General features: G+C 45.5%; 1 protein-coding gene across 4 annotated transcripts; it reads right to left on the minus strand.

Moving 5' to 3' along the window:
• Positions 1-1096: 1096 nt before the first annotated feature.
• On the minus strand, positions 1097-24681 carry LOC106808790 (ATPase family AAA domain-containing protein 2-like). 4 transcript variants are annotated; one of them, XM_014811642.1, is made up of 29 exons: positions 24522-24681; positions 21480-21607; positions 20695-20921; positions 20367-20481; positions 20048-20186; positions 19270-19384; positions 17592-17774; positions 17186-17303; positions 16585-16701; positions 15959-16073; positions 15402-15543; positions 14568-14716; positions 13878-14126; positions 13049-13139; positions 12580-12734; positions 12063-12225; positions 11464-11602; positions 10316-10496; positions 8783-8965; positions 8226-8361; positions 7592-7788; positions 6638-6797; positions 5889-6011; positions 5208-5506; positions 4552-4893; positions 3869-4172; positions 2878-2996; positions 1581-1709; positions 1097-1231 (listed from the first exon to the last, which is right to left on the minus strand). In XM_014811642.1, exons 1-29 carry the CDS (start codon positions 24630-24632, stop codon positions 1175-1177), a joined length of 4686 nt encoding a protein of 1561 aa, XP_014667128.1. In that variant the 5' UTR covers positions 24633-24681; the 3' UTR covers positions 1097-1174. The 4 variants fall into 4 exon arrangements, with proteins under 4 accessions (XP_014667128.1, XP_014667126.1, XP_014667127.1 ...); XM_014811640.1 differs by having other exon boundaries at positions 11464-11605; XM_014811641.1 differs by lacking the exon at positions 8783-8965 and adding an exon at positions 9383-9565 and having other exon boundaries at positions 11464-11605.
• Between the last annotated feature and the right edge of the window lie 944 nt (positions 24682-25625).

Below are 25625 nucleotides of genomic sequence, written 5' to 3' on the forward strand. Positions count from 1 at the left end.
ACAAGATCTGCGTCGCGGAGACCACCTCACCTCATCAGCTTGCTCTCATTGGTAAAAACATCTACCAGGGTACCCTTGATCACACACGTCCTTGTTCGTCCGAATACCACAGCACGGCGCAGACTGATCACGGTAGCGAGGGCACCCGCCACGACAACAACACCATGCAACTACCGCCGCCGCCGCCACCGCCGCGCGACACCCACCAGAGATGCCAACACGTTTTTGAAGCAATCTGTAGTTTCTGGCTTTCAAATTAGTAGTTCGAGATGACCCGAGTTTGCTATGGGGGTCCGGCATGCCCCGCGAAAAAAATTTTGATTCTGAGATGCAATTTCCTGCATTCTGAGGGTCAAAAATGACAATAAATTGACAAAAAATGACAATAATAAAAATAAAATTTTTTTTTCTATCACAGTGAAATTCGTAGTTTGATACAAACTGGCCGTAGTGGTGCAAAAGGAATAGAAATTCGTATAAAATACGGATAAATCGTAGTGGTTGGCATCTCTGCACCCACCCACTCTCGTCGCAGCGAACAAATACGACGATCGAACGAAGATGTGCGTCACACGGCGGCTGCTGCTCTGCGGTAAACAAACTTTTTTTCAGAAAGTTGAGACACGGAACGAAAATCGGGAATGGGAAACAGTCTTCGCTTCATCGTGGACAGCGATCGCGACGTACTTATATCTATGGCAGTGGTTTGACGTCTGCGTCAGCGAAGGGTAAAAGAATCATTTCGGACGCTCAACACGCAAATCCGTTTCATGCTATATACTTCCGCGCTTCATACGAGTTGGTACTAAAAACACTGTATAATTCCACTACATCACCAAGGTGTCATCACCGTTATCAAAGTATTACTACAGGTAAACAAAATGGCGTTATGGCAGTAGGCTTGCTTAACCTGTTGGTTCATTTGGGAAATTGTGAGCAAATATTCTTCCCCGACGGTCACCGTTAGTCGTTGGAATGTCGTCCGTCCAGAATGGACTGACAGACACAAATTGTCTAAGTGTACTTCGGGTGGGTCTGACCCCCCCCCCCACCCCAAAGGACCGACGGACCTAACCAGGCACCGTCAAGCAGCTAATTCACCCATCTAACTGTAACAGTTACAGCTTTGAGAGCCGAGCCCACGCGAGCCGACACGCTACGGGTTGGTCGGTTGCTATGGTGATGCTCTCCGTTTGTGCTGGGCGAATCGGCGCAGTTCGAGTTCCATCTCCTGAAATACGGGCAAATAGCTAAATTAAAGAAATGCATAAACGGATGAAGCGAACAGCCAACTTAGCACTAAATGTAAATAGAAGTCTATAACTAATAAATACCTAAACCAATCACCCAAATACTATGAACGCAAATATATCCGAAACTTATGATTTCATTTCAGCCCCAATCCAGATGCAATCCTCAATAGCCTCCTTTTTCTAATAAAGTGATCATCACCAACAATCTTTTTAATGTAAAACTCAAAGAAAAGTATGAACTGAATTATTGTCGCCTATGAGTATGGTTCCTGTTCCCTTCAGCATATCTAACGTCAGCACCTTTGTGGGGTCTGTATACACTCTCACCTCGCTAAGTATGGTCTTATCGTGGTCTTTCCTGTGTTTGTACACGCACTGGCCGAGGACCACGTGCAATCGCTCCAGAGACTCGACGTTGCAGTGTTCCGTAGCCACGACTATGCTCTCCAACAAAGCCTGCAGCAATGCATCGTGACACACGTATGATCATGAGAACAGCACAGGGTGCGAAATTAATGAGAGTCCGGAGTCAAATACTCCTTGATTTACTGTCGGACTCCCTGATTTGACATATGCAGGAGTCCGTGTGACTCCCTAAAAATTCTGCCATACTATACTAACTAGTTCGTTCCAGAGCACGGTCTCGCGGAATTACCGTATTTTTTCAGCAAATGTCCAAAGAAAATTTGGCAGATGTGTAACCGCATGAATCTTCAAAATAAGCACGCGTTATTCTGTTATTGTTAATATCTTTAATTTTGAACTTCAGACTGCAGACTCCATCCTTTTGCTACGGACTCCCTCTTTTTAAAGATAGGGAGTCCGTTGGACTCCCGTGTTCAAAAGTTAATTTCTACCCCTGACAGCACGTCTGTTGTTACTAACACTCATCGTGCTGAACCAACTATTCATTATGATTTAGTCGCTACCGCTAAGATGAATTATAATGTGTATTATTATTATGTTATTATGTGTTTATTATGAGTATTGTAACAGTTGTTACATAATTTTTGTAATTAACACAGGTTTCTCCCCAGGCCTTTAATGCATGTCGCGTCCGACATGCCTTCAAAGATGAAGGTATTTCAGTATTTTGTGACATCTCGCAAACCATCCAACATGCACCAATTGCCTAACTGACGTGTCAAAATTTCGAGCTGTGTTTTGACAATCCCAACACTGCCATGTTGCGTTTTCACAGCTTGATGTATGTCTTAATAATTATCATTTCTTTTCAACCATTTCCTGCACATTAGTTGGCAATAAACCGATCAAAAACGACAGTTTATTCATTTTTTCTAAATCCACATATCCCCCAGTTTTTTCCACCATCTGTCATAAACTACATGGCTTCTGAAAGGGAGAACCCTGTGACAGAATAATGGTTTAAACGCACTAACAACTACTTGCCACAACAAATAAACAAATCATACACTTACATAATATTGGCTCACCATTATATGTTATAGGTTATAGTTATAAGCGCATGAAACACATAGAGCAGTAATAGATCTACAGCCCATAAAAACCGTCCTGGCCTCCGCCTCACACACGTTCACTTATACATTAATACTCGGACCGTATTTAATTTAGTTACAGATATCTCCCTTCCTCTGCTTCTCACCTGGAGGCGGTCCTGGTCAACAATGAGAGGCTGAGTCGGTTCGCTAAGGATCTCCCGCGCCCTGAGGATGTGTGGATCGCTGGCCAACGCTCGCGTTACCCTGATCGACACCGGCGTATCTACGCAGAAAGCACAATCATTAGCATCTCTCGTCTGCTACTCTTGTCACCTACTGCCATCTGGTGACAAGCTCGAACAACAATCTTCATTCGGGCCTGCTAGCTAAATCAAGCAGTTATCGAAACTGCAGCCAATTGGTTAATTTTACGTGGACTTATTATAAAATAACAAATAATGTGAATATCACTCTTGCCAATCCCACTTTTTATTGCATGTATTTACATGTAATCATCTGTGCCTCTACACATTCAAGCCTCTGAAGCCTAAAAAAAGACGTTTGTTTCCGCTAACCCGTCCGAGTCTATGTTAAACCGCCGTGTCGAAACTTTTTATTGTGATCGGCCAAAAGAAAATATAAAAAAACATTTTTTTTAAATATTTTAAATAAAAAAAATCCCAACGTGATATCGATCGGTGAATGCATTGAAACACTGATTTGACTTTGAAGTCATTATATGGGCTGTTATAAGTATAAAACAAGTATTGTTAGAATACAAAAAAAAGTTTTGCCTGCCTACCGTGTCCAATTTTTTTCTGCTCATTAGCGGAAACAAACGTTTTTTTTTAGGCCTGAGCATACAGAACAGCAGCATCTAGCACTCACTTATTAATATTTTCTGTATTAGCAGGAATTCAACAGCAAACAAGATTCAAAACCGAAATTACGGTTTCAAGACCACTAGAGTTGCAGGCACTGTGATCTGGCATAAAACCTGACTGCACAATACGCGTCGTACCCCCTGCAATCATGTCTCTCATCTTCTTCTCCTCTCTTTCCATCATTTTGTTCCCCAATTTCTCTTCTGATTTTCTTTCTGATTTTTTTGTTCTTTTTCGATCTGATTTGCCCGCGCAGGAGAACCCGACTGACCTTTGCGAGGATCCGAGGAGCTGGGACACGTTTCCTGAGGCGGGCTTCCCTGCTGCACAGCTTTCCTTGGCATCTCCATGAGGACCACCTCTTCCTCCTGGCTCTCCTCGGCCTCGATGTTTCCACCGCTCCCCACCGGCCCGCTGCACTCGATCCCGGGCGACCTTGAGCGAGATCGCTCAAGCGAAGGTCGCGGGGAGGTCACTGGGTCGGCGACGGCCAGGTGACCCGGGGACACGGGGCACTCCTCGATCGCCGTCATTCGCTCAAAGATGTTGTCCTTGTCGTAGCGTTTCAGGGAAACCTGAGAAGCCAGGGGAGTAACGTTAATTGAAGCGGGCGATGCTGCTGCTGGCCTCGAGGCAATGACATGCTGTGCGTTGAAGATGACAATACGCAACTACGAGCGCAGTTTCTAACGTTAGATGCGCGCGCACGCACGCACGCAGTCACATGCACGCACACACGCTCACGACAAACAGTCACACAGTTCCTTATTGAATACTTGCGTAGTATGGCAGCACTCGATTTACACATTCCACCGGAATTCGGTACGACAACAAAATCACGTACTGCAACATAATCAGGCGGCGACAAAGGAATTACACACGACCGCGCGTACTCACGGACCGCAACACCACCGTCAACGTCCGACGAGAAAAACCGCGCAGCGAGCGTCTCACCTGGTCCTCCTGCGCAGCGCCACCTGCGTCCTCCTCCGCCGTCGTCGCCGCGTCCGTGGCAGTCGTGACTTCGGCGGCGGCGGCTGTGGGCTCGGCTGCTTTGTCGTGTGCATACTCGGCATCTTCCTTGACGGAGGAGTGCTGTGCGGCGGAGGCGGCGCGGGGGCGCGCGGCGTACGTGATGCCCGAGAGGAAGGAGTAGCGCATCGAGCGACGCGGCTTCGGCCGACACCAGACGTTGACGCGCTTGCGCTTGGCGAGGTAGTCGACGTTGCGCATGCGTGACACGGGCGTCGAGTGCTGCTGATGTTGCTGCTGTTGTTGTTGTTGTGGTCTAGTCTCCTGCAATGATGAATGATGGGGTGTAAGACATAGCGTTAGCATGAAACAGGCTGGGCGCCAAGTGCTGCGGCTGCTGCTGCTGCTGTTGTGGTCTAGGCTCCTGCAATGATGAATAATCTTTTTTTTTCAATGGGGTGTAAGAGCTATGACCTGACATCGCTATAACGTAGGATTCGTGGTTCACCAGGCGACAGCGCAGTCTCGCTTGCGACGTCAGCAAACGACCGAGTCATCCGGGCGTCGACCGTTTGAACATTTGAGAACAACAAGGAGGAAATCTACTAGCACTCCGCACCGCCGGTGTGCGCTCGTACCTTGTCACCGATCGTCGCAGGTCTGTGCTGCGCCGTGCACGGCTCAGTGGCCTGCGCATCATCATCCACCGCAGCAGGTGGTTCCGTCTTCACGCCAAGCAACGCGCGTTCTTGCTTCGTCTCTGCCGCCGTTGCGTCGACAGCCTTCTTGGACGAGGCTTGTCGCTCCTCCAGGTCTGCGGCGTCCATGCCACGCACGCGGCGGCTGTAGCGCGTCGGATACGCATCGCCGGCGCACTCTGTACTGTTCGGCGGCATCACCCGGTAGAAATTAGGCGCATTCTTTGTTGGCGTCTCACCTGCCGACGTAGAGGGTAGACTAGAGGATTTGTCTGAGCTACGTCTAGAGCAAAACATTTCTACTGGAACTTCACGCAACTCCTTTTTCTATAGCCGCGAGATAATAGACGAAAAAAATCGCGGTGCCTCGTATCGTCCAATCAACAATTAGGTCGAGTGTAGTGTAGTGACCTGAGAAGAACAATCACGTGACTTCTTTTTAGGCGTTGTATTTGTATAATTTACAATTGATTAACAAAATAATTACATTACGCTCCATTACATTTCAATACGTTACAATAAGACATCATGAACAACAGATACTCCAGCGCTTTTGCACACGACCTTCCTTATTTTTCCTGTATCACAATTAAAAGGTCACCTTCTCTGTCGAACGCTTACCTCTGCTCTTGCGCGACTCGATGATTCGCTCGCAGATCCTCTCAAACTCCGGGTCGAGCTCGGCCTCAATGATCGCATTTGCCGTGTCGCGCAGCATGCACGCGCGGTGTCGAATCAGCCGATCTACAGCGCCGAGCAAAAAACAACAATAGAACATCGGTGATGGATTGCAAGTGAGACCTCACAGTTAAGGTTGTCATGATGCGAAACTTTAACGAATATTAATTATTATTATTATTATTATTATTATCATATATTATAAACATTAATTAATAAATATTATTTAATTAGTACCAATGGCGCCACGTGCTCGCTGGTTATACGGTGATGCGTTAATTAAATAGTATTGTGCACGCAGACAATGCAACAGCCATACGTTTATTATTCATGTATATACAGAGTGCGAAGTCAAATACTCCACGATTTACTGTCGGACTCCCTAATTTTATATATGCAGGAGTCTGTGCGACTCCCTGAAAATTCTGCTACACTAACTAGTTCGTTCCAGAGCACGGCCTCGCGGAATTACCGTATTTTTTTAGCAAATCTCCCAAGAAAATTTGGCAGACGTGCACCGCAAATGTCCTTTTTGTTCATATTTTTAGTTTTGGACTTCAGACTGCGAACTCCCTCATTTTGCTACGGACTCCCTCTTTTTGAAGGTAGGGAGTCCGTCGGACTCGCTTTTTTTAAGTAAATTTCTATCCCCGTATATACATTACTAGATCTACACACACGCAGCGACTTACCGCTGGGATCGCGGTCAGGGTTGTACTCGAGCGCGTTGGTGACGATGAGGTTGACGTCATCCATGAACTCCTGGACCGTCTGGAAGCGATGCGTGTCGATCTTAGACATCATGTTCTGCAGGTCCATCGGGTTCCTGATCACATCCATGTAGTCCGGCACCTGTTGCACGCACGCGCACGCGTACGATTAAACGGCAGTTCATATATTATTCAAGTATTATCATTTATTTATTACACTTTATTTAATTGCTTAATGATATTTAATAACGTCATCCATCGATAAAACACTTGTGCTAGCAGCAGCTCGGAAAGACGTGCTGCGCACAAGTCTGTGAGATTTCCCGTGAATCTGATGTTTTATTTCCATGAAGGATATGACAAGCTCCTGCTCCACTCAACCTCTAGATAAATTACATGTCCCACCTCATTTCACCTAATATGACTTTTTAATTTTAGAAATGCACTGCAACGCGTACTTGCTATATAAGTATGGGAAAGGACACAAGCTGTTTAAACACAATTTACCTAAAACCGTATGTCCAACGCAGCCGCAACAACTTTGTAACCAATGCAACCCACAACAACATTGTAACCAACGCAACCCGCAAAAACTTCGTAACCAATGCAACCCACAAAAACTTCATAACCAATACAACCCGCAAAAACGTCATAACCGATGCAACTTTCAAAATGTCGTAACCAATGCGACCTGCAAAAATGTAGTAACCAACGCAATCCACAAAAACGTTGTAACCAATGCAAACAGCAAAAACGTCGTAACCAATGCAACCCGCAAATCTGTCGTAACCAACACAACCCGCAAAAACGTCGTAACCAACGCAGCCCGCAAAAACATTCGTCACAAACACGACAAAGTTCGCGTCTCCGACGCGACACGCCGCAATTACGTTACAACGCCGACCCCCGCCAGGGGGCGCCGACAGCCTGCCTCACCTCCTCGATATCGACGGGCTTTGTGAAGATGAGGAAGCGACGGTCGCGGGCGAGCTTGTTGAGTATGTCGCGTAGGAAGAGCCGCAGCTCTCTCATCGTGCTTTCCTCCTCCTGACGCACCCTCTTCAACTCCACCTCGGTGAGCGTGCGCGGCGCGGGCGGGGGAGCCACCTGCAGCACCTCCAGCGCTCGCTTCGCTGCGTAGAGACGAGAGTAAAGCTCTAGTGATACCTAGCATTCTTCATGTTTATTTGTTTGTGGAAGAGGTGCTTCACATACTTGTATTACTCATATTTATTAGTTTGCGGAAGATGGGCTTCACATACCTGAATTCATATTTATTAGTTTGGGCTTTGGGGAGAGGTGCTTTAGATAGCTGTATTGTTATTTATTTGTTTGGGAAAGATGTGCTTCACATACCCAAGTTCTTCTTATTTATTAGTTTGGGGAGAGGTGCTTAACATACAGTACTTGTATTTTTCCTTCCAGGCAGATGTGGGATGCATCACCAATCTATGGATCTTGTGGGGGACAGGAGGGTGTGACACAGGAGAGGGGAGACATTGCATGCCTGCGTACATTCTTCCTCTTGGAGGGGGGGGAGGTTATGGTGGGGGAGAGGGGTGTTACGTACCTGCATTCTTCCTTCTAGGGGGCGCTGCAGCAGCCTGGACGATGATCAAGTCGGAGAAGAAGGCGTGGCGCTCGACAGCGTTTGGATCCTGCATCCTCACGACCTCATGCCGGTACATGTCAAACAGCTCCCGCACCTGCGCATGTACGTCATAATGTCACATGTCACAATGTCACACAGCTCAGCTCCCGCACCTGCGCATGTACGTCATAATGTCACATGTCACAATGTCACACATCTCCCGCACCTGCGCATGTCACAATGCCAGAAATCCACCATGGGATTATATAATTATAATAATGATTATAACCGATTAGTGTTGCACAGGGACAGGGGAGCACTGACAATCGTGACCACTCGCGCATTTTCAAGACCTACACAGCCAAAAGTCTCCACTATGCATGCCACACTTCACAAACTTCCAACCGCTAAACTTTTGCTAATCGACACAACTCGCTGCTACGCAACGGCTCAAACCCACCGAACGTCGCAACGTCCGATTCGCAAGGCCGTCGCCGGCCGCCGCCAAAAACAAGAGAGCGTGCGTCGCCACGTACCTCCGGCTGCAGCTGTTGTTCGTCGTCGGTGGTCGCGAGCAGCAGCACGGGGGCGCTGGGTTCAAGGTCGGCGAGCAGGGTCAGGAAGGTCGCTCGTAGCGTGTCCGAGATCACATCCCACCACTTCTCGACCTGCGGCAGGTAGACGACGCTGGGGCAGGTGCAGCGCGCCTCCCGGAATATCTGAAACAACGACGCACGAAGGAGTCACAATGTCACACAGCTCAGCACCCGCACCTGCGCATGTACGTCATAATGTCACATGTCACAATGTCACACATCTGCCGCACCTGCGCATGTCACAATGCCAGAAATCCACCATGGGATTATATAATTATAATAATGATTATAACCGATTAGTGTTGCACAGGGACAGGGGAGCACTGACAATCGTGACCACTCGCGCATTTTCAAGACCTACACAGCCAAAAGTCTCCACTATGCATGCCACACTTCACAAACTTCCAACCGCTAAACTTTTGCTAATCGACACAACTCGCTGCTACGCAACGGCTCAAACCCACCGAACGTCGCAACGTCCGATTCGCAAGGCCGTCGCCGGCCGCCGCCAAAAACAAGAGAGCGTGCGTCGCCACGTACCTCCGGCTGCAGCTGTTGTTCGTCGTCGGTGGTCGCGAGCAGCAGCACGGGGGCGCTGGGTTCAAGGTCGGCGAGCAGGGTCAGGAAGGTCGCTCGTAGCGTGTCCGAGATCACGTCCCACCACTTCTCGACCTGCGGCAGGTAGATGACGCTGGGGCAGGTGCAGCGCGCCTCCCGGAATATCTGAAACAACGACGTACGAAGGGGTGATTGAATAATTTCATCGGATCTCTATAGTTCACATAAAAATAATGCTTATCTCAGTTAGATCCATAATAAGTAATTATAACTTGTTACGGATCTAACTGAGATAAGCTTTATTTTTATGGATGAGGGGGTGTTAGCACAGTGGGCATCCCCAAAAGATCCCTCTATTAATTAATAGTAGATATGCTCCTAAACGAGCTACTGACATATCTAACAAAATCTTGGCAGATCAATGCGTATAGATATGCCAACACTTCTATGAACTTATTGTTATTGTTGTTGTTGTCAAAACCTGCAGCGTACTTTAAAAAAATACTTTTCCGAGTTTATTTAAAAAAAATGTAATCGTTCACTGTACACTGTCCAACGTATTAGATTTGGGATAGCTAGAAATAATTTCTCATGTCTGACATGACCTTTATTTTGAATGGATAATGCATGTTGACAGCTACTAAATCCCTCACAACTATTACGCGTACAATTTCTATTGACTGCCTACATCCCTTCACCATCGAAACGATACGTCAAGTTACTTCCCAGCCCTGTAAGCACCGTTTTTGTCGGCACTTTTGATTACTCTCTCTGACGTCATGTAGGCAGTCATGCCCTGCGTATACCCCACCCCACACGCGCACGCACGCACGCACGCACGCACGCACACACACACACACGCACCACCCTTCTCAGTGAAGGTCGGTTAGAGGTCGCGTGCGCGGCTGGTCGTACCTGTGTGCAGCTTTCCTCGGCGGATTTGGCACTGACTCCGTAGAGCGTCTGCAGGTCTATGCGATGGACGGGCACACGCTCCATGCAGTGGAGCACGGCCGGCGCGAGATGCGACGTGTGGCCGTCACCCAGCCGCCCGGCCAGCAGCAGCCGCGGCCGGTGGGTTGGCGGGAAGCGTGAGCTGTCGAGGAAGGCACGAGATACGAGAGATATAGCGACAGTGATTTTCCGTTTCAAAAAATTGCCTTTTCCGTTTGGGAAAATCATGAATTTCGTTCCAAAGTAAAGAAAAAATGGAAATTCCGTTTTGCCATAGAGATTGTACACACCAAAAATGCAAAATTCCGTTTACATATATTTGCATGAAAAAAAAAGGTATTTGGTACAGCCTTTCAAACAGGAACCGGCACCGAAACACAGGGCTACCAAAAGTCGTAATTGTAAGTCATTTCGCTCTGAAACTTGTCTGAATTACCAATGCATTACCAATGCTATTGTCGACTGTTTTTTGTGATTTTATTGAAATTTCCATGTTGTAATATGTTCAAATTACGTTTTCCGCGTTTTTCCGTTTGAAAACATCTTTTCCGTTTCCAATGGCCGTTTCCGTGTTTTCGTTCCTTTTTCTGCGATCGCGGAAAATCAGTCCCTAGAGATACGTTCACAGCAGGCCACAGTGCGAAGGACATTATATTCAGACAGGACACAAAACTGTTTCCAAGGGAGAGCAAGAAAGCAGGAGCGTACCTAGAGCAGGATCGTGCATGGACCAAGTGCATATCTAGAGCAGGTGGACAGCTAAGCCAGGTGCGTATCTAGAGCAGGGGCCCGTTGCCAGAAACAAAATTGATCTTAACATTAGTTTTAACATTAACTTTTTCTCTTAGACCGTTGACAGAAATGCTGCGAAGTTATGAGAATGAAAAATCGTAGCAGATTTCCTCATAACAATACGAAACAAAGTGATGTCGACGGTCTAGGAGAAATTGTTAATGTTAAGACTAATGTTAAGACTAATTTTGTTTCTGACAACAGGCCCCTGATTCATATCTAGAGCAGGTGGACAGCTAAGCCAGGTGCGTATCTAGAGCAGGAGCGTACATGGACCAGGAGCACATCTAAAGCGTAACTGGAGAGAAGCAGCGTACCTGGTGAAGCAAAACGACCCTGACTGCAGCTTTGGACCATTCTTGAACGTGCATCCGGGTTTTGCGGTGGCAAAGATGCTAACGCCCTCATCCTCGCTATCCTCCTCAAACAGATCTACGACGCTGCCACTGCAATCCTCTGCTGCGTAGTAACGAGATTAGAATCGTTAATGAGAAAAGTAATTAGTTAATGAGGAAGCGTTAATAATCGTTAGTGAGCAAAATCGGCACCCGAGCGACACGCCATTCGCGAACAATATGCCCATTCTGTTGTTCACTTCATCTCAGGTGGGGAGTAACACGGTCACACCTGACACGGTAACGTGGGAGCTTCAGCGTGAAGGTTCGTACACCTAATACAAAACATTTTTCAATGACCCAAACACAATAACGACTTGTCTCACGACTTTCCAGACCTGGAAGACGGCATTTTAAAAATGCCCGAAATCTACTAAGAAGTTTTCAAGGTAATCGAAGAATTTCGAAAGTTTTCAAAAAGCTCGAAGTTTTCGAAGACCTCGGAGGTTTTCGAAAACCCACACAAACTCCCGGTTGCACGGGCATTTTGGGGGAAGCTTCCTTCCTTCCTTCCTTCCTACCTTGCGGCATGTCAACGCTGGAGGCGTGAGAGAGCACGGAGGGGAAGGAGAGGTGCAGCAGCTTCATGACGCGCTGCAGCGTGTTGTGCAGTAGCGGGCGTATCGTCGCTGACAGCGCCCGGCCCGGCGACACCACCGATCGCTGAGACGTTGGCACAATCACCTGCGACACAAAGCCACGTTATCGCCACGGTGACGGACAGCGGGGAAACAGCCGAGAGAGACGAGCGAGCTATTTTCACTACATACAATTATAACTTAGTACCACTTAATTACAATACTTGTATACCTTAAATAAATGCTACGCACAATCTTACGATTGATGAATTACTAGACAGTATATTATCGACCACCAACATAGAATCACGTAAAGACCTCGAAATGCTATACATTATTTGAAAAATAACCATTCCCACACAGCACAATTTTTCGTCCCTGTGTTGCGCATTGACAGGCATACTTCCCTGAAGGAAAACACTGCCAACACGACGCGAGGGGAGTACAACTGTAAGCACACCTGCATGGCGTCGTGGAAATTTTTTGCCGAGATGTTGATGGATGATACATCGAGCTGCAGCTTTTCCTTGGAAGTGTAGATCTGTGGGTAGCGTCGCCGCAGTGCAAGCAGCGCAGCCTCCGTGATCAACGCCGTTACGTCCGCACCGCAGTATCCTGTAACCACGGCAACCGCAGCCCGTCTTACACCCGCGCTACGCTCGTAATCCAATTCACGATACTCTTCTCGCTGCGTGATTGTGAAATCACTAACATGCCTCCGTACGTGAAAGAAGTTCGATTCATTATTTAAGAGCGATCAGAAATAATACTGGATTGGCCTCGAAAGAAGCTCTGGTCGAGGTGTTGTGTGTTAACATCTCATGACATTTTATTACTTACACCATTTAATCAAGTTAATTGCTTGGTAGGTAGCAGGACAGCCTTGGATTACACTATGCGCTGGACCATCATCATCCACCTCTACTTACCAACTGTGTGCTTTGCCATCTCTGAGAGAAATGCATCACTGAGCGGCGGGTTCCAATTTTTCGTGTGAATCTTGATTATACTTCGTCGAGCCTAAAATTGGGGACATCGATTTTTATCGAGTTGTTTCGGTAAACAAACAGCTACCACAAAACAAGCAGATATGTTCTGCTGGCATGAAGGTGCATCTAATCCGCCTAACCGTAGCTGTACTCTCTGCCCAACATGTGAGCAACAACAGAGTAAGTCTGAAGGTGATCGCATTTCACGACCTCTACGCATGCAGAGATGAGAATGGCCCCGGACGAAATCCGCGAGATATATTTCCACTTACTGGTGGAATAGCCCAAAGCGCTCCCCCAGAAAAACATTTTTAATTAGATGCTTGCAGATGCGTTCCGAGGCACACAAATTTCGAAAACTAGCTTGTTCATGAATGCCGCCATTGCGCGCGCATTGCCGCACAGTGCGCGAATGAATAGTACATTTGTCGGCCACGGGATGGCGAGTTCAGGCGGTAAACAAAAGAGCATCACTAGCCGCGGGACATTTTCCCACCGCGAGTGGCAGTACACACCCCCACCCTACAGTTTCCTCAACGGATTTGAACGATTTGGAAAATCGATAATTTATTCGAAAGGGAAAAACGCGAGAAACCGCAAATCTGCGGGAGATTCTCATCTAAGAAAATTCTCTCTAGAATCCGCCTAACCATGGCTGTACTCACTGCTCAACATGTGAGCAACCAACAGTGAGTAAGTCTGAAGGTGATCGCATTTCACGAGCTCTACGCATGCAGAACGCGCGCGCGTGCGCGACAGACACACGCACCTCCTCGGAAGGCAGCGGGAAGAGGAACTCGCGGTCGAAGCGGCCGGGCCGGCGGAGCGCGGGGTCGATAGAATCGATGCGATTCGTCGCGCCGATGATGACGATCTCGCCGCGGCCGTCGAGGCCGTCCATGAGGGCGAGCAGCGTCGACACGATCGAGCTGTGGATCTGATCCTGCCGGCTCGAGCGCACCGGCGCAAGCCCGTCGATCTCATCGAAGAAGATGATGGAAGGTCGCAGCTGGTAGGCCTGCGTGCAGAGAGAGAGAGCGGGAGACCTTGTAGAAGACCAGGAATGTTACAGAGCAGTACAGCAAGGCTATGAGAATTGACTTGGTAAAGTAGGGCTATGTCAACCAACTAGGTAGATGTATAAGAATTGGCTAAGTAGGGCAGTGGTAAGTCAACCAACTCAGTAAGTCATGCCAAATGATTAGGCAGGTTAGGTAGAGATATAAGAGCCAATTCATTAAGACAAAACTATTTTATTTATCCCTTCGGTTAGTCGACATAAAGGCAAATCGAGACCCTGAAGGTTAATTAGCATCTCAATTGACCTTTGTGTCGACTAGCTGAAGGGATAAATGAACCAAAAAATATCACGCAAGTAGAAAACACTGCAAACCAAGATTCGACAGAGCACAGACTCACGAGCAAGAATAACATCGAAACAGACGGAGGCGCCACCTACCTGGTCGAACAGGAGACGCAGCTGCCGTTCGGACTCGCCCACCCACTTGCTGAGACAGTCAGCACCTTTACGCATGAAGAAGGCAACGCGCTTGTCGCCGTGGCTACACTCGTTTGCGAGCGCCCTCGCTACGAGCGTCTTGCCCGTACCTACGCACAAACGCGAGACAGGGTCAGGCGCGTTCTCGCAGACCTCTCGCTCATTCGGCTTCACGTTAGCGCTACGATTACGGTTCCACTTGCTTTAGCTCACGTTTTACTATGGCAAGAGAGCACACCCATTTTCTGTACCAATTTCTGACAAAAAGCCCAAACTAAGCCTCCCCCAACTGCCACACGCGCACGCACGCACGCACGCACGCACGCACGCACGCACGCACGCACGCACGCACGCACGCACGCACGCACGCACGCACGCACGCACGCAATCTTTAGTGCCTTGCGATATCAGGTGGCAACCTAATACTCTAGCAGGCCCTTGAAAATGCTTATTTTAGGGGCATAACTGGCTACTACTGTTTCCAGGTGGGTTTTCATGACTCATCATCGCTTACTCTGTGTAATGGTGGTTTAGACTACCCTTACATTCTCACATCTTACCATACTTAAAATTCTCTACAAAACAGGTTATTTAGATTTGCTACATTCATTTTAGGCAACCTTTCTCGTTATTATTTGAAACTCCCTCAAAATAAGAAGGCTGTAAATTCCGGAGGGCACGAAATAAAGTTTTTCTCCGGCCGCAAAATTTGGTTCCGCGCAATACCCTTAAATTCTTTTTTTCATTTTTAAAAATTCGAATAAATGTTGTGCCGAATGCTGGCGTCTCTCTCACCTGGTGGTCCGTAGAAGAGCACTCCCCGCGGCGGTGATATCTTGAATCGCTCAAACACTTCCGGGTACATGAGTGGAAATGCAACCATCTCCTTCAGCGCACGCACGTGCTTGCCAAGACCCCCGACACTCTCAAACGTCACCTGCAAACACAATACACACGTCTCTGTCATCCCTCCTCCTCCTCCTGTCTCCTCATCCTCACGTACGTACGCACGCAGCACGCACGCACGCGCCCGCGCGACGCACGCACGCACGCAACGCACCGCACGCAACACACAGTATATGTGTATATGTACGTGTATATGACACAGGGTTTCTTGAAAGAAGCACAGTGGCGCACCGCCGTTGTCAAATTTAACATCGCCGTTGTGAAAATGTTCCTGTATTTACTGATAAGTATATCCTGTATCTATATACCTATAAGTATATCAATACATACTGTATTTGAATCCATCATGCGCGTTTTTTCCCCCATACTGGCCATTACCTCCTTTGTCTAATTTTCCCTCAGAAGAAACCCTGTGACACATGACATATATTATGTTGAGCACTCACGCTGCTGTCTATCTTCATCGGATCAACGTCAGCCAGGCTCGATCCAATCTTCACCCTGTCTCGCAGTATGACGTTACTGGTCAGGTCCTCCGGACGAAAGTTCATCGGCAAGCATCTGAAAGAATGCGAAGAGCATCCCGTCAGTTCCTCAGTTAAACAAGTTCCTCGCCTATCCCCCGAGAATACCAAGCGGAAATATGTATGACCACTAGGTGGCGCTATGCAACAGTGTGTGTACCGACAGATACGTAGCGGTAGCGTGTACACGAGCGGCGCCCTCTGTTGAGCTGGAATTGGCAGGGGTAAAAATTAACTTGTGAACAAGGGAGTCCAACCCTCAAAAAGAGGGAGCCCGTAGCAAAATGAGGGAGTCCGCAGTCTGAAGTTCAAAACTAAAGATATTAACAATAACGCGGGTGCTTATTTTGAAGATTCATGCGGTTGCACGTCTGCCAAATTTTCATTGGACATTTGCTGAAAAAATATGGTAATTCCACGAAGCCGTGCTCTGGAACGAACTAGTTAGTATAGCAGAATTTTCAGGGAGTCCGACAGTAAATCAGGGAGTATTTGACTGCGGACTCGCACGTTAATTTCGCACGCAGCGTTGGTGCAGCGAGACTCACCTGTTGCGGGCACGCGCCATGCTCTTCACCTTGCGCCGCTGAAACTTCTGCTCATCGTCGCTGCTGCTGCCGGAGCTGGAGCTAGTCGATGAGCCGCTGTGGATCGCATGCTTCTTCCTGTTACCCACACACAGTGCATTACATAAAGAGACAGATCGCATTCGCAGCACATGCAGCATAATATAAGTATTGAATGTGTCACGTGTGTGCGTGCGTGCGTGCATGTGTGTGCAACAGAATTTTTTTTCATGATAACAATACCGAAGTAATACCGGATAGCAAATAAGCTCATTCAAGTCACACCAAGGCATTACTTACAATGCTTTAATTCTAGGCAAACCACATTTCACCTGCGTGTAGCACAATGGATGCCTTTTGGCCCTGGATGTTTTTTTTATTGGTGGTCTGTAATGTGTACACCCCATAACATTGATTCATGTACAGACCTCGCAAACTCCCACTGCTCACGATCACACTGGTTTGGTCAGTACTACCCACGAGACAACACCAAACATGCAGCCACAGCACCGCGCCCACCGGCCTCGGCCCCCGACTTATCAAGCTCTCGCTCCCCACACCCTGCCACACACCCACCGCCTACCGTTTGAAGCTGAGGTTGGACTTGCGCGCGGGCGACCGGTAGGAGACGGGCTGCTGCTTATGGCATCCCGGCGGCGGGGTCTCCGTGCGGAAGTACTCGTCTCGCTTCTTGGACTTTCCTGCGAGACAGAAAGAAGCACGGTCCGTGCGTTAAAGTAATATTTTTGAGCAAAATCTCATGTTTTCCCCACTTTTACGACACTTACCGTTATAGCTTGAGTAACAGCAATTGTCTAGAGTAACGATAAAATGTATTAGAACCTTCGTATTCACCAAAATATGCACGTATCGAACGAACCTCTCACCATTCTTATCAGAATGTCCACAAATCTGACTGAACTGCTTAAAACGAGGAAGTGTAGCAACGAAGGCTGGACTAAAAGTGTATGCGATCAATAGCTACTTACGTTCATCGAGTGGAATCTGAAAGAGATTCGTTGGCGGTTTCTTTGTGCGTAAAAAATAGGACTTGCGCTGGCTCTGAGCATTTCCTTCCTCCTCCTCCTCTTCGTCGTCATCGTCATCATCTTCCCCCTCTTCGTTTTCTTCCTCCTCTTCCTCCTCTTGACCTTCATCGTCCGATTCAGACCCTGAATTTAATAAGATAATACCATCACAATTATAACGCTATGTGTGATACTCATGCATTGCCGCATACCTTATCACAACACTTGGCATAAACGTTTCATTTTAACATAGACTTGCACGTATTCGAACGGGTTTTCATCTGCAAAGCATATGCCAAAAATTATTCTATATCTATTCGACGGTCCAAGTGCAACAGCATTCTACCTTACGACATTTGTAGACGTTGACTCTATATATTTTAATAGCGTAAACATGCCTACAACCCAGCTACCCTAAACCAGCCACAGCAGTCACCTGATGCGCTAAGCACAACTCGCAGCAAACGTGCATTGCCATGTAATTGTTTACAAGTCTAAAAAAATCATTGATCTTGTATGTTGCAAACAGTGGTAGCCAAAAGCCGGTACTAGTTGTTTACATGCTGACTAACTGTATGTCGCCGCACCGTGCCGCTATCTTTTCGACGCTGTCCCAAACCTGTCTTCTGGCATGAAAGACGGACCGCTCATGGATTCACTGTTAGCATGATTACAATCGGCCTTTCAAATCAGACATACAGGCACTATCGACGCCCATCCATCCACTCGAGCAGTCGTTACATATATCGCAGAGATGCCAACACATACTTGAAGCAATCTGTAGTTTCTGGCCAACAAATTAATAGTTCGAGCTACGTGACCCGAGTTTGCTAGGGGGTCCGGCATGCCCCCCGGAAAATTTTTTGATTCTGAGATGCAATTTCCTGCATTCTGAGGGTCAAAAATGACAATTAATCAACAAAAAATGACAAAAAACATTTTTTTTCGATTACAGTGGAATTCGTATTTTGATACAAACTGGTCGTAGTGGTGCAAAAGGATAGAAATTCGTATAAAATACGGATAAATCGTAGTGGTTGGCATCTCTGATATATCGTAACGCCTTGCGTGGGCGGCACCTCACCATGGTAACAAAACCTCTCACATATCTACTCTCACGTATGAAATTGTCGCGATTAATCCAGCGAAAACTTGCGCTGCGCTGCAACACTTTCAACAGTGCTCCTGTACGCCGAGGCAGAAATGTGACAAAAATATGTAACTCTCAGTAGCAGCAGAAGCACAAGCACCAGCAGCAGCGAAAGAGGAATAAATGCGTAGACTACTAACGCTAACAGCTACACCAAACGTTTGCTAAATATCAAGTGTTCTCTACGTTCGCTAAATATCAAGTGTTCTCTACGTTCGCTAAATATCAAGTGTTCTCTACGTTCGCTAAATATCAAGTGTTCTCTACGTTCGCTAAACATCAAGTGTTCTCTACGTTCGCTAATTATCAAGTGTTCTCTACGTTCGCTAAATATCAAGTGTTCTCTACGTTCGCTAAATATCAAGTGTTCTCTACGTTCGCTAAATATCAAGTGTTCTCTACGTTCGCTAATTATCAAGTGTTCTCTACGTTCGCTAAATATCAAGTGTTCTCTACGTTTGACATTGCGGACGAAATGAAGCCAACTACCTCCCGAAGTCTCGGTGCTCCCCGTCCTCTGCTCGAGTACAGGGATCCCGTACATGTTACGCACGACGCTCCGGCGTTCGCGCTTCACGCGAGAATACATGTCCTGATCCAGATTCTGGAAAACACGACGAGACGAGGTAAAACAATAGTCTACTATCACTGCCGTGCTATTACCTAGGAAGCACTAGCACTCCACTCGATCGCAACAAGGTACGCTGCCGCGTAAAAGTATGCGCTACATGTTAAAAGACAACGAAACATACAAAAATCATCATTAGCAAGTACCACACATACAAACTGACTGCACATTGAATAAGCAGTGCATTCAGGTTATTTTTAACAAACACAATGCAAGTAGCAACGTACAGTGCGTCTGTGAGCGCTGTCACAATTTTCAGGAAGTCCCACAGGCTTCCGCTAATTCAGGTCATGCAGTGCGAGAGTAAAACAGATGGCATTTGCCTCCAAGCTCGCATTAATTTAGACCCCTTCATACACATCACGGGTTGATAATGACAAATTATCTGTCATTATTAACCCCTGATATATAATATGTATACACCTGCACAATATTTCTTAACATTTTCACCGATTGTAACAGCAATGTGTACACTTAAAAATCAAAATCTTTGTAATCCACGGAGGATTCTCCTGCCTCACACAGAAAAATGCTGACAGCTTCAAATCATGAAAGCAAGAGTAACGCTGAGTCCTCTAAATCGCCATACGGATTGCACGACGCTCCATGAAGCAAACAATGACAAGTGCTCCCATCTACCTGATTGCTAATGTCGAGCATTCGTAGTTCGCGTATCAGGTGCTTCTTCCTCGCCCGTTTCTCTTTCTCCGACATGTTGCTGCGGCTATCGTCGTGGCGCTGGTCACGGCTCGAAGTCTCCGCCTTGCTACTCTGTCTCCTACCATCGGAAAAACACTCGTCAATGTCTCGACATACGTTCGTTCCTCACAAGGTAGAATGTCTGCATGTGTGCTTGTCTGTGTCTGTATGTGCGTGCGTGCGCAAAACTATGAAAATTACTTACAATCGCAAAAAAACTACTTGATAACCATGATTCAAAATAGCGACAACTACTAACGTGGTTCTGGGTGTATGACGATCAATCCCAGACTCCTCTGGCTCTGTGTTATCATCATCGTTATCGTTATCGTTATTCTCCGGCGTGCCGTTGAACAACTGGTTTGAACCTATGCCTACAAAGCAAAGTGGTCACTCAATACTGTATCAAGTCAGCCACACTCAGTATAAGCTTGTACCACAACAACCGCTATGAGTTAGAGAGCGGGTGACAGGTGCGCGAGAAGTTCATGCTGCATTTCTCCTACACTTCATTTAAAATAACAAAAGATCAAAGGTTTTATTGAGTTAAAGAATCGGCTGGCCCGACGCATGCGACGGTGGCTCACCCTCGTGGCGTGCACTCGTAACTTTCTCAAAGCTGTGGTAGTGTCTCTCCTCAGCCGTGTTACCACTCGACTGCAGGTGCTTCTCGAGTGTCGACATGTTGAGTGTATCGTAGACCATGCGGCGCTGCCGCGTGCTGCGCCTGATCCCCGAGTCACCGTTCATCACGCGGTAGTCGTTCTTGTCTCCGTCGTTGCCGCGAGCCGACTGCTTGCTACGCCGCGTGCGCCTGTCAACACATCACGTATGTGCGATAACGGTCACAGCTCATAATAATTATCAACAGCACCGCAAAGTAATATCACCCATTTAGAACCGTTTAGTGAATTCATCGTGGCGGATAAATGGTTGCAATCGATACCTTTCGGAAAAAAATCATCTTCACATGGAGTAATTGAAATTATTTAAACACAATTTCATATACGGGGGGGGGGGGGTCATTACGAATTCAATGACGGGGGGGGGGGGGGGGGGGTCATTACGAATTCAATGACTACTTAGTGTTCAAAAAACACTAAAACGCATAATAGCTGACACCACTTGCAAAGTTCTGCATACACTACTGATTATAATAGTTTCATTTTGTCGGCAGTCGCTGAATACACCAACATGTGGTTGCATGTCAGGGGGGCACCTATGACATACTATTCAATCTGTGCTCGTTATTCTGATTTTATTTGTGCATTTAATTCAGACATGCGACACAAGCTAGATCGAAACTACTGGTAGGTTGTGCCTCTACTTATCATGCGTGATATCAACATTGTCGCGCATAACCAACTCTTACATGGGGGCCATCTGTACTTCTTCATCTTCCGATGATGATGATGACGTATCGGCCATGCGCTTGACCCCTCTCCTTTTCGGGAAGGTCATGACCGTGGTATCGCTCCCATCTCCATCACTGCCATATTCCTACGTGAGAAATCAACACAATAGAGTAACGGCTTACGAGCAGTCAGTTGTTCAACTTACTATAATGCTGATTTCACTCAAAGTTGCGTGACATTAAAAAAACTCGAGCCAATTTTCGTGCGAGCAACCGACATCTGGACTGCTTACACCAGTAGAGAAAGGTCTCACGGTTGCGTATCATCAACTCGACTTCACCGATCATCAGTGTTGAAACGCTTAGCCATTCAAAAATAATTCGACAGAGAGGTGAATGTTCAACAGAGACCGGTTTGAAAAGCTATGGATTAACTGTAAAGTGTAAACGTATCTACAATGCACTCAGCAGATTACAGACCTAGGCATTCCTATGCTAAATCGATTGACAGGTGAAGTGAGTTATACACACAGCTAAAGTATTTAGTCTGTTGTTCCCTAATTTTCACTTATAGTTGGCCAGTAATGACTAGTGTTGTCAATCGGTTGTAATTTCGTAATCGATCATCGGTTGGACCCAAGTAACCGATGATCGGTTACAATCGGTTACTCAGGGTGTTGAATGCCTGCGTGTGCGTAACGTCGTGCGCATGTACGTGTGTGCATGTATGTGCTTGTTTAGCCCTGTTTACTGTTTGTTTTGCACTGTTTACTACTGTGTGTATAATACATGTATGTTAATAAAGGATAACTTGTATAGTAGCGATGACATCTCTGATTCTCATCACTTTTCCAAGTTTTCTTGTTCAAGTTTAAAAATATAAAAAAATAAATCGATTATGGATTTTGATAACCAAGCGCTTGGTTCGAGCCACTGTTCAACCGATGATCGAGTATAATCGATGATCGTGACATCACTAAGCGCTTGGTTCGAGCCACTGTTCAACCGATGATCGAGTATAATCGATGATCGTGACATCACTAGTAATGACACAGCTGCTACTTAATATGATTACATAAGTGGCATTGAATGAATAGCAACAGTTGATAAGACGAAGCAATCATATAAGGTTTATCACACATAGCGTTGTCCGACTGCATTCTTGCCTGGGATGACAGATAACCGAGAGTTTATAATTAGATATGCAAGGCAAACATGTGCGCTTTTTATTAATGCATGAATATGCCAAATAAAACAGGGTGCGAAATTAACGGGAGTCCGGAGTCAAATACTCCCTGATTTACTGTCGGACTCCCTGATTTGACATATATATGCAGGAGTCTGTGTGACTCCCTGAAAATTCTGCCATACTAACTAGAACTTTTGTTCCGGAGCACGGCCTCGCTGAATTACTGTATTTTTTTTTCAGCTACAGTCCAAAGAAAATTTGGCAGACGTGCAACTGCATGAATCTTAAAAATAAGCACATGCGTTATTGCTTTAATTTTGAACCTCAGACTGCGGACTCCCTCTTTTTGAGAGTAGGGAGTCCGTTGGACTCCCTTGTTCAAACGTTAATTTCTACCCCTGATAAAACCTAGCAGATGTTACAAACCATATCTTAATTCAAGCATTAGACGAGAGATGGGCGCATCATAACACAGGGGTAGAAATAAGAAAAAAAAAGAGATGGTCCACAGGACCATCTAGTTTGAAATTAAGATGGTCCTCCTAAATTTCAAATTGTTCTCTTTAAATTAATGTGGCGTGCAATCGTAATCTTTGCTATGGTGAACACTGGATTAGCAATAATTGAAACATGGAAACTTCAAAAAAAAATTGTTAAAATGGGACCAAAATATTCAATGGTCCGTCGGACCATTGACTTTGAAAATCTGACGATCCTCTTGATTATTTGATGGCCCCGGACCATCGGACCATCGCTTATTTCGACCCCTGATAACAGGCAAGGTTGAACACACTTTCACGTGCACCCGACTTTGATATAACCGAACTATAAACAACGTTACACAAACTATGATGATTAATCACATTCTGCCAATCTTATCGGAGCTGAATACTTTCAAGTTTGAGATTATTTTCCCCTGATCTTATCTATAACACCTAACTACTAGTTCTACTGCAAAAATCATGTTAATATAGTAGCATTATGTTGGTACTATAACCTCAATATTAGTGTATTTATGACCACCTGGTCAGTAGAAAATATTTGTATTAGTAGTAAGTGATGAGTGAATATATTTTTAAAAATATGATCAGATAAGTAAAAAGTAATTGATTACTGTACTAACTGACCTCAAATAAATACTGTATGAAGCAAGTACAAATAACATCTTTATTCTTGGTATCTCAACAACACCTGCACTGACTACATATTATGTTGGTGCTTTTAGAGTGATCCAACACACAGATTTAATATTTTAGATTTTGGTTAGTTGGTCTAGACCTGCCGCACTTCTAACAGCTGGAAGTTTATCCACCTATTAGTATTAGTATTAACGCAACTGTGACTTGTAGTTGTAACTTGTAGTTCTATCATATTGATAGAAAAGAATCATAAATAACCCCTAATCACTGCATATGATAACCTTTCACCAATCTGACCTGAAGTAACGATCTGATTATCAGTGATAGTACATATGGATTACATTAAGCGTAAAATAATTAAATAACAGTAGTCTCGCTAAACATTAAATTATTTCATTTTTTTAAAACCACTTTAGCATTAAAAAACAAGAGATGGCAGCACAATGTCGCCGATGGTGATGACACTTCTGTGAGATACTCGGTCAGCGAACTTTGACGTATGAAACAAAGAAAATTCGTGCAACAGCGAAATAGGCACATCTTAATTTCACATACAGCCATTTAGTACATTGTAATTGGAATCCGTTCCCTAGCTTGTCAACGACTCGTAAAAAATGGAAACACTGACCTCTGACAGACATCGAACAGCCGATGTTTTGTAAAAGAAAAATCGGGGCCATAGGCCTAAAGACAATGGACCTGGAAATTATTTTTCGAAAATGTGTCACTTACGTCTGAGTGATGTTCAATACCTGTCGACCGCCTGCTTCTTCTGGAGGAAATGGTTAGGAAGTCATTTGGAAAATGACTACTAGTCACTTCTTGATGTCTAGTTTTCACCATTTTTGAGGCAAAAATTAACGCCAGCGAAAATCGTTCGCCATTTCTATCGCCGAGTAACAACAGAAACCATGCGCACAGTACAGGAATTAGTACATAGCCGGAATGTTAATCCTTTAAATGGTGAATACTATCACTGTAATCTATATATTTTGTAACACTATAATATGTATGGCTGCATTTAAGACCGCTATGCTACTTATTAATTTTGTTTGGGATTTATTACGAGGAAAAGCGCGGTGTAATACGTCTAGACACTTGTGTTATCGGGTGTTCAGAAGTGGCGGGAAATTTGGTTCCACTGGGAGTGGATCACTGGGAGTGGAGCATTACTCCACACAGGGCATGATATCAGCTGATCGGCGACCAGGGTATATATACAAAATAATTGTCACTTGTGGAGCTAGAATCATCACAGTACAATATGTAAAATTTTAGAGTATTTAGTGTAGCTGAAATTCTTTGGCTTGTTTTATATTTTTGTTTTAATTTTTATATGCCGTTTTTGACTTTCTGTTGTATTTTTTATTAAATAACATTTATACTTATATTTTCTCGTTTTATAATAATATTTAATGCAACAGCCTTATATTATGGGTTAAATTAAATTAATTTATCAATGCAATATCCGCATTTGGAGTTTTTCTTGAAAATATAAGTCATTTGCATAAAAATCGATAAAACATAATAATTATACATGCAGACGCCAGATTGGTTGTGTATATAGACAGGTGGTATAACCATTTGATACCCAACAGGTAACCAACAGATATAATTTGTGATGATTTTTGTGATGATATTGTGTGATTTTTGTGATGATATTGTGTGATTTTTGTGTTGATATTCTGGTGATTGAATTTATCATGATTGAGCTATTAACTATATATGTACATCATAACATTTCCACATAAATAGTAACGCTTGTGGTGACTAAAATTCTCTCATATCATTATCGGGTTTGTCTTTGATACTGCATGAGGATATGCTGTATAATTT

The sequence above is a fragment of the Priapulus caudatus genome, unplaced genomic scaffold (assembly GCF_000485595.1).
Source record: "Priapulus caudatus unplaced genomic scaffold, Priapulus_caudatus-5.0.1 Scaffold304, whole genome shotgun sequence".
Lineage (NCBI taxonomy): Eukaryota > Metazoa > Priapulida > Priapulimorpha > Priapulimorphida > Priapulidae > Priapulus > Priapulus caudatus.